Genomic DNA, 9,892 nt, shown 5'->3' on the forward strand with positions numbered 1-9,892 from the left:
AAAATATTCAATTGAAACGCTTGTCTTCCCCATTTGTGAAACAAATGTTAAAACATTTGAAGAAAAGCTTTTGCATTTTTATTGCCAGTGTTCTAAATAGAAGAGTGACAGAAGATAAAACACACCAAATATATTCAGTCCAGATCAGAGGAAAGTATTTATTACATTGTCATATAAGGAATCAGTGGATAAAACTGGGAGACAGTGATCAGCAGCAAGGTGATATTCATGTTAATCCTTGTTATAAAGCAGGAGGGGACCAGAAATATGAATGAATAATCTTGAATCATCCAACAAAGTTACACAAGGCTTAGTACAATGACTGAGGTTGACCGGAATGAAGGATGGCACCATGCGTGATTACTGGGTACATTTCTCAAGAAAGGAGAAGGAAATCTTCCCTCCAGATTCCAATCATCCCCTAGGACCAGATTTTCCGAAGTGCTTTAGGTATATAGTCATGTAAATAAGGAAAAATAATATTTTCCTAAAATTTCCCAGGCTTTTCTATAGACCAACTCATCCCACTGTTTTGACTTGCCCTGGAGGACAAGCTTCTATCCACTGACCTTGGGAGACTACCTGCTGCACACAAACATATGCATCTGTTGTCTAAAGCTGGTTTGTGTGGCTCCTCTGACCCAGTGGCTTATATGCAAGTTCAGTTTCTAACTCACTACAGGTCCCACTAGCCTGCCTGCACTACTCAATATGTAACAGCTTTGTAAATCTGGCCATGTGTCCCTAACAGGGACAGCAGGCATCCCCCTGCCCAGGCTGCCCCAGCTCTCAGATGCTACCTGCTCTAGACCTGATACTGGACACCGCTCCTTTAAATCTTTTATACCATATTTTCATTTTCATATGGTTATAGACCACAGATTCACAAAATGGTAGAGTATCCAAGGTGGAGCCACTCTGGTGGTGGTCTGGTCCAGCCCCGCAGTGTCTGTTAGAATAGGTCATTCATGACCTACCTGAAAGGAGGTTGTATCTGAGGGGGGTTGGCCTCCTCTCCCATGTAACTAGTGACAGGATAAAAGGACATAGTCTTAAGTTGCGCCAGTGGAAGTTTAGGTTGGACACTAGGAGGAATTTCTTTACAGAAGGGGTGAATAGACATCGGAATGGACTGCCCAGGGAGGTGGTAGAGTCACTGTCCCTGGATGCATTTAAGGAAAGACTGGGCACAGCACTTGGTTCCATGGTATAGTTGGCATGGTGGTGTTCCATCATAGCTTGGACTCTGTGATTTCAGAAGTCTTTTTCAACCTAATTGATTCTGGCATTCTGTGATTCATTTTCACATGGTTATAGACCACAGAATCACAGAATGGTTGAGGTTCTAAGGTGCCTATGGGGGTGGTCTGGTCCAGCCCTGCATCTCAAAGCACGATCAGCTAGAATAGGTCATTCAAGGCCATGTCACAGAATCATAGAACCAAAGAATAGTTTGGGTTGGAAAGGACTTTCAAGATCATGTAGTTCCAAATCCCCTGCTATGGGCATGGATGCCCCTCACTAGATCAGGTCACTCAGGACCCCATCCACCCTGGCCTGGAACACTCCCAGGGAGGGTGACGTCATCAGCTTTTGAGGATCCCCAGGGGCGGAGACACCACAAACTCTGGGCAAACCCGTGCCAGCAGCAATTGACCACCCTCACAGCATACGGACGGTTTCGATTTTAACAATTTTCAGGAGGCTCTTGCTGCAAAGGAAAAGCCAGCTGCCCGCTGTAAGGCCGGTTGGAGGGGAGCGATCGCCTCAGGGGTGGGCGCGGCGGTACCTCGGGGGGTGCGGCGAGGAGCGAGGAGGGGGTGTCCGCCCTCTTCCCACCCCCCCGCCTCCTCCGCGAGCACCTGCGCAGGCGCGCGCGCACGAGGCGCGCCCCCGCCCCTTCACACGCGCACACACACACACACACACACACACACACAGGCACACGCCCTGCGCGCGCGCGCGGGGCGCGCGCACCTGCGCTGCGCCCTCGGCCCCCCCCGCGCGGCGCCGGTCCCGCTGGCGCCTGGAGAGGGACCGCGTCGACCCCTCTGTGCCTCCTCCTTCCTTCCATCCTCCGACCCGCCGGGGGATAAGCCCAGGTGAACCGCCGCCGCGGGTGCGTGGAGTGTGTGGTGGTGTGCGTGTGGTGTCCGCGTCGAGTTTGTAAGTTCTCAGAGAGGATAAAGCCCCCCTTCTCCCTCGCCCTCCCCACCCCCCCCAGCCCGGGCGGGGTTTCCTCACTGGGGGTCGGTGAAGGATATTCTCCCTTCTCTACCCCCCTCCATCGTGTCCGCTCCCTCCGCCACCAAAAATAATAATCCCGCTTTGGAATCGTGGCCGCTGGATAATGGGGTTTACGCCGCCCCGCAGGCGGCCCCCACCCAAAATTGCGGCGCTTAACGGAGGCTTCAGCTGTTTTATGGTCTGCCTCCCGTGCCGTGCCTTCGTGCCTGTTCAGCTGAAGGAAACTGCCCTACGGGTCACTCAGCCTCCGCGCCTCGGTCTGTCCCTTGGTGGATAATCTCGGGCAGTTTTAAATATCCCCCCTCCCGCTTTGTTTTTGTTTTTGTTTTCTGTTGTCACATTTATGTAACAAGTGCCTGCCTGCACATTAGGTCGGTGTTGCTGACTCGGGCAATGCATGTTCCGGGTGGGATGATGTGTCCAGTGATGTGCCTGAACATTAAAAATAATGTCTTTCTGTTGAAGAAGACAGGGGTTAAAATGAATGAAGATCTGAAGGTTAATTTGAGCTGGCTGCCTCAGGATCATGTACAAGCCAGCTCTACAGAGAATGCCTCAGCTGCAGGCTCCTCCCTGGTTCCTGTCGTAGACCCTGAGCCAGAGCTTTTGGTAAACCCCTGGGACATTGTCTTATGTACTTCAGGGACCCTTATCTCCTGCGAAAATGCCATTGTGGTTCTGATCATTTTCCATAATCCCAGTCTTCGCGCCCCCATGTTCCTCCTGATAGGCAGCCTGGCACTGGCAGATCTCTTAGCGGGCATTGGATTGATCATCAATTTTGTTTTTGCCTACCTTCTGCAATCAGAAGCTACAAAACTGGTTACGATTGGACTGATCGTTGCCTCTTTCTCAGCATCTGTTGGCAGCTTGCTGGCTATTACTGTTGATCGTTACCTCTCCCTGTATTACGCTCTGACTTACAATTCAGAGAGGACTGTCACTTTTACCTATGTCATGCTTATATTGCTCTGGGGAGCATCTATCTGTGTTGGACTGCTGCCTGTAATGGGCTGGAACTGCCTCAGAGATGAATCCACCTGCAGTGTTATCAGACCACTCACTAAAAATAATGCAGCTGTCCTTTCGATCTCTTTCTTGCTTATGTTTGCCCTCATGCTGCAGCTCTACATTCAGATCTGTAAAATTGTGATGCGCCATGCCCATCAGATTGCCTTGCAACACCATTTCCTGGCCACTTCCCACTATGTGACCACCCGAAAAGGAGTGTCTACTTTGGCCATTATTTTGGGGACTTTTGCTGCTTGCTGGATGCCTTTTACACTTTATTCTTTAATAGCAGATTACACCTATCCTTCTATATACACCTATGCCACCCTCCTGCCAGCTACCTACAATTCCATTATCAATCCTGTCATATATGCTTTTAGAAACCAGGAGATACAGAAAGCGCTTTGGCTCATCTGTTGTGGCTGCATTCCTTCTAACCTGTCTCAGAGAGCAAGATCACCCAGTGATGTCTGATTGGCAGCCAGGAGGACGCTCCTTAGTATGTTACTTTCCAGACATTCTGTCTTTGGTTTAGATGCATTCATTAAATGGTGTCTGATGGGTTCAGATAAAAACCACAGGATGGACTGACCTTTTTGTAAACAGAAAACCCCAGTGACCGAAATCAATTGCGTGGTTTAAGGGAGATTTCCAAAATCAAATTAATCAGTGTTCTTACAGATTTATAATGTTGCTCAGGGTCTTTTTGTCATATTACCCAGACTTTGCCATGTTTGCCATGATTTTACCTTCACCTTTCTAATTAAAATTGGATTAAAACAGCATACCTCCTTTGAAATTGTTTATGTGATTGAATTTAGTTATACTGCATGTTATAATCTGTTGTCAGGATGTTTTTTTCCTCTTTAATTTTTTTTAAACAGAAAGAAAAACCAACCAAGTCCTGTTACTGCATATGTATATCATCAGAATGCGCTTCAAAATAATGGCCAATTGTACTGAGTTATTGGTGTTTAATCTCAGTGCAACAAATTTGCTTTAAATGAGGAAGTACTTGTACAGCTTTTTATTTTACATCTCAGCATGAATTAGGTTGATAATTGTTTTTAAGGGTTACCTGTTTTCTCATGAGTTCTGGCTGGATGTTAAACCAAAAGATATGCATCGCTTTCCTTTTCAAAAGTCAACCGTATGTTTTCCCTTAGATATGGGACATCAGAGATCACTATGCTATTAATTTTAAAACTGATTGGTGGGGGGGAGAATCTCTGAAACTGATGAAGCAACGTGGCCTCTTTCGGCTATGCGTTTGTAATAGATCAAACACTAAGTTTCTCAGACAAGTTTGTCTTTTCAGAAGAGTTAAAAAAATCTTTAATAAAATAACCAACAAATTGCTCGCAGCACGTATTTAGCACTACGTGAAATGGTTTTCCTAAGTTTGTTTTCAAGTCAAAACTATTACCGCTTGTTTTCATTGTTCTCCTATGTAATTTTAAATACTGACGTTTATAAATTCTCAGAGCATATCTGGTTCATAATTGTATGCAACCAGAACTGCAAGAGGAGACGAAAACAGCGTTTTCTTATTTTCTGGCAGTTTTATCCACTACAGAACGTGATTCTTTGCATTGTACCCATGTCAGTTCACTCCATTGTAAGATGATAGTTCTGGTCTAAAAAGCAGAGCTTCCTTTCATGAATGGTTAAATTTCAAACTGCTTCTAACCTTTCACTGGAGCCACATTAGAATGCACTAGAAATAAAGCATTGTTTTCTAATTTGAAGACTTGATTGTCAGGGAGAAAATATTCCTGGCATATGTCTTTGTGAAATTTACGGTATGCCCTCATGTCAGTTCATGGAGTTTAGAGTACCACTTCCATTAGTGTTGATGGGAGCTAAATGTGTTCATGCCCTGGCATCAGTAGGAGGTTATTTTCCTTTGAATGTCTAAGTCAGCATACTGTATTGTTGCTTCAGTACCTTCTATTAAAAAAACCCAAAACAAACTCAAATGTAAAAATAGCAATATTTACAGTTCAATGAAAAAATATACCTGTATAGTAGAGATAGTAGAGACAACTGCATTGCTGGTCTGGATTTTTCCAAATGGAATCAGTCCTTTTCATGTGGACATTCGGATGACTGTAGCTTTTTGTGGCAAAGTTTCTGTGACGTTAAGAATCATATGCTATACACAAAGCTGAATCTCAAATGTGAGTGAGTTGTCTGTAAACGAGGCTCTGTAGACATTTTTATGAGCAATAACTAATTTTAGTTGCAATGCTGGGTTTAAATTCCATCGTTTACTTGGTTCAACCTTCATGATATTTGGCTCTTACTTTGTAATCTGATTCATTTATTAATTGCATGGCATGATCTAGTAGAGCTGTGAATTTGAAGCTCCCCTGGCTTCCCTGTGATTTACAGGTGCTCAGCAGAGTTAAGACTATGACTTCTGCTCAGTGTAGGATATTGGTGTTCTTTATCTACTTCTGAATGCTAATGAAACTTCAGTCGTTGCATTTTTGTGTAAGAAATACTCACTTTGTAGAAATCTGTGCTACGTATGTGTGCAGTTTTGCAAGTATGCAAAGTATTGGGAATTAATGGCAGTAAAAGTCATGAGATGAATAATGTAGGGAGGCTCAATAATGTAGAATGGCACTTTAAGTTAGTCACGCAAAGTTTACTCCCTTCTTTTTTCCCTGCATTTGTTCTTCTTTGTCAAAATGCAAAACATATGATGGTTATAAAAGCTAAAACTGCGACCAAATTTCAGTCCAGAGGGCAACTGTTGTTCTCATCCTCTTGGATAACTTCACAGGCATTAGCGTTTTTCTCTACACAACACCTGTGTGATGGGGAAGCCAGAAAAAAACAGCACAGAGGGAGGTAATCTCATCCTCTCATGCTGGTTCACCTAGTGTCCTTGTCATCTTCCTTGCTCCACAGGCTGCTCGAATCCACAGAGGCTCTCCAGAGCGCTGGGGGAGCTGACCTTTTCCTTGTGCCAGAGCAGAGAGATTTGTAATTGGAAGCTTCTCTCCTGAGGAACACTGCAAGTCAAAGAGGAAAGAAGAATTAATTATAGCAGTCCCACAAAGCTAGCTCGTAGGGATGGGATTTGCCCTTGTTTTGAGGAGTAGTGCATGGTTGCCTTTCACCACATACAAATGAGAAACATGATTCTGCCTCCCAAGCCTCTGCTGTGACCTCCAGTGAGGATGTTGTCTCTTCCAGAAATATGTTCTTAAATTAAGACTGTGCAGCACAGGCCAGAAAATCCTACTGGAAGTCAACGACATAGGTTTGCCCGCAGCTGTCAGGCCAAACTCTAACATGGTTTGCAGTACTTGACAGGTGCTATATAACACACCTGTGAACGAACTCTTTAGAGTAGGGCCAGAGCTGTGTGTATGAAGGTGCCGACCTCTCTTGCACAGAAGGATTGCTTGACAGCTAGCCACTTTCCAGACCCTGAGGAATTAAGCAATTCTCTGCTCAGAATTACAGGATAGGCCCCAGTTCGGTATGGTGAGGTGCCGGTATCCATCCAAGATCCCTCTGAAAAGCTGGCAGAAATCCCACCAGCTTGCAGGATTCTGATGTTTTGTTGTCCCATCAAACAACACCCATGTGTAAGACCAGGGAGGTTAGATTCACCATTCTGTGTACAGTGAAGTAGCTTTCACATCTCCATTGTAATGACAGAAGACTTCTATTTCTTAATATGTAATTTACTTCAAAGAATTGAAGTTCACGTTTATTTATTAAAAGACTTGACCCAAAGTTAGTAACAGGTTATATCTTGATGGGAAAAATTTACTTGTGGTCGGTTTTTCATATGTTCATCCTCAAAGCTTGGGAGAGGATTTTTTTAGATTGTCATCTTTTTTTTTTAACCATTTCTCCTAACAGTAAGATTTCAGCAATAAGGGGAAATATGTGTTTAGCACAAAAGCAATAAAATCCTCCATGTTGCAGGTACTATAAACTGCTGAGAAAACTCAGAGCAATAGAGAGGAAGCAATATTACTTTAAACAAAAAACAGTAACTTGCATAAGGACTTTCAATTAGCATAAGTCTTCCTTTGTTAAGCAGATGCTATCAGACCGATGTGGGACATCATTTCTGGTTGATTTGTCTTATAATTATTGAGTTCCTGAATAGAATTACACAGCAATAATATTTTATTGTAATTCTTGGGTCCCAAATTTGTGCTATTGGCAAGAAAAATATTACGTACTATGGTGAAGATTTTTATTCTTTTCATCATTTGGCATTTAGTTGCACAGCATTCTGTAGACAAATTGTGTTCAGGATTTCCAGTTGTAACAGAAAATACTGAATTTACCATGCTTATCAGGATGGACATGATAAATGGTGCTAGCCCATTCTGAAGACAGCTTAGTTTCGGTATCAGTGAGGAAAACTCCTACCAATACCCAAGCTATTTGGAGGCAAGATGAAAGGCCTGCTATTGCTACTGTATCTTCCTACCATGGACACTCAGTAACATAAGCAGCTGTGTCCATCCTTTAGTGTTCAGCGGCCAACCTTGAGGCATCTTGGAGTCACTAAAGCCCCTCCATGGACAGCAGTGAACTTTGGCTTAAACCAGCAGCCATGCTGTCCCCAAAGAGCTGTTATTTTGTTACCTCATTTTCTTAGGGATTGTTTAGCCTTTAAAAGTAAGATGCATGAGACTTCATTTCCCCAAGGTGATAAGCAACCTGCTGGTGACTGAAGTTGGGATAAAATAGCATCACTACAAATCAAGCCCCTGAAACATAACTACACACTCATTACTTAAAAAAAAAAAAAAAAAGGAAAGTGGTTCTGTAACTTTCAGAACATGATTTTCAAAATGTTGGCCCCAACTTTTATGAAAAGAAAGTATACATGGTCTGGTTTTTCTATGTGCAATAAATAAAGAAATAAAAATAAGAATTAGAGTAGTCACTATGTAAAAAACCACTAGCTATTCTGTCACTTTATCTGAGATACTGAGTGGTTCTGGTTCTGCTTAGTGGTAGTCCAGAGATGTTCAATGGTGAAAAATTAAGATCTCTCAGTCTCTGCTTATAGAGAACTAAAAGGAAGGGACTAAAAGGAAGTGGTGTGATTTATATGTAATGAATAAGCAATAGGTCAGGGAAGATAAATTAGGCATGCGTATCTCCCTCATTTGTCAGTATAAGAATGATGGGACTCTCAATAAACTTGAAAGGTCTCCTGTCTGGAAATACTTTTTTGGTGCAAAAGGAAATTATCCCTTAAAACTGGGTGCTGCTGTCTTCTTCAGACCAAGAATTCGCAGTTCCTTTTAATGCATGAGAAATCTGGGTGAACTGGAAGGATATCTGCTTTTGTATTAGGTGAATGATGAGAGATGGAAGTCTTTATGGCTTGGTGAAACAGCCAGATACTCAGTGCTTGAGCTTGGGTAGGAAGGATGCTTGAATGAATGCATCCCCTGAGAGAACGTTATTTTGAGCTGTCCATTTGGAACCTGACCCAATGCACATGGAGCACCTGAGAGGGGCCCTGGGACTGCCCTTGTTCTGGGGTATATTGCAGCAGTCCTATATCCTTGAGCCTGGCAATATTGTTGCTCCTGTTGAATGGTGTCCAGAAAAAAGAGAGGAAGGGATATGATCAGAAGTGAGGTCCCCCTTCCTTGAAAATGTCACCTCATGTTTTATTCAGATTATTACTTGTCTTATTAGCATAGTCTTGTGTGGTTCCACTTGAAATCAGAAGAGAGGTTTTGTGGAAAAATATTGAAAATGCACAAGTAGCACTACCAGCAGATTATTTTACAATAACTCATTAGGTATTTCTGTTTCTTTTGAGGAGCAGCTGAGCCTTTAACTTTGCAGTAAACGTTTCTCTGAAAACAGTATGCCTTTGCACTAAAAAAGTTCATGCTGTGGTTTATTCACAAAATTATTGTGATCCTGTAAGCCACACAAAAAGAAAGAGTTGCACATTTCATTTACTCTTACACAAACATCTTCTAGAAGAGAAGGAAAAAAATGAAACCTGACTGTAGGTTAGGTGAAACCCTATTGCAGTTAACTAGTGCACCACTGCTATGATGCAAATTAATTCAGTGCCACCAAAAGAGGAGATTTTTCCAGTGGAGATTTTTTGCAAATAGGCTGAGAGAGTAAAACTCACTTTAGAACAGCAGTCAGTTAAAGTTGCCATCACAAACTCCTTGAATTGGCTTTTAAGGAAATTGTCCTCACCTCCCCAAACCTTCGTTTTGCACTCTACGTATGCCAAGGCAATTTTTACATGCTCACTGACATGCTAGATATTTAACTAAACAAGACAGTATTATGGGTTTCCCCCTCACAGGTAGAGGGAAGAGTCTTATGTCCCAGAACTAATGACCCGATTTAGTTATCTGATAGCTCTAAGTAACATAGACCTTTCTAAAAAGCATAGAGTAGTTACGGGCTTTCAATGCATATTTGGGGGCTTCCTTAAATTACTAGTGTAGAGTATTAGTATTTCAGCTGAGGGCTGTAGGATTATGGCTTGGGTGTTTTTTACGTTTTTTTTCCATCCTTCACCTCACCACCACTGCACCCCCAGATGTCTGGTACAGTCCTTTTTGTTTAAAGACAAACATTGGTTTACAGTTGGATTCGATGA

At 42.9% G+C, this 9,892-nt stretch overlaps 1 protein-coding gene across 2 annotated transcripts; it reads left to right on the forward strand.

The window, feature by feature from the left end:
• Positions 1 to 2,004: 2,004 nt before the first annotated feature.
• GPR12 (G protein-coupled receptor 12) lies at positions 2,005 to 6,018 on the forward strand. 2 transcript variants are annotated; one of them, XM_051779060.1, is made up of 2 exons: positions 2,005 to 2,102; positions 2,716 to 6,018. In XM_051779060.1, exon 2 carries the CDS (start codon positions 2,728 to 2,730, stop codon positions 3,730 to 3,732), a length of 1,005 nt encoding a protein of 334 aa, XP_051635020.1. In that variant the 5' UTR covers positions 2,005 to 2,102; positions 2,716 to 2,727; the 3' UTR covers positions 3,733 to 6,018. The 2 variants fall into 2 exon arrangements, with proteins under 2 accessions (XP_051635020.1, XP_051635018.1); XM_051779058.1 differs by having other exon boundaries at positions 2,067 to 2,119.
• The last annotated feature ends 3,874 nt before the right edge of the window (positions 6,019 to 9,892 follow it).

This window comes from Manacus candei, unplaced genomic scaffold (assembly GCF_025592945.1).
Source record: "Manacus candei isolate 608988 ecotype Guabito, Panama unplaced genomic scaffold, ASM2559294v1 h1tg000014l, whole genome shotgun sequence".
In the NCBI taxonomy this organism is placed as follows: Eukaryota; Metazoa; Chordata; class Aves; order Passeriformes; family Pipridae; genus Manacus; species Manacus candei.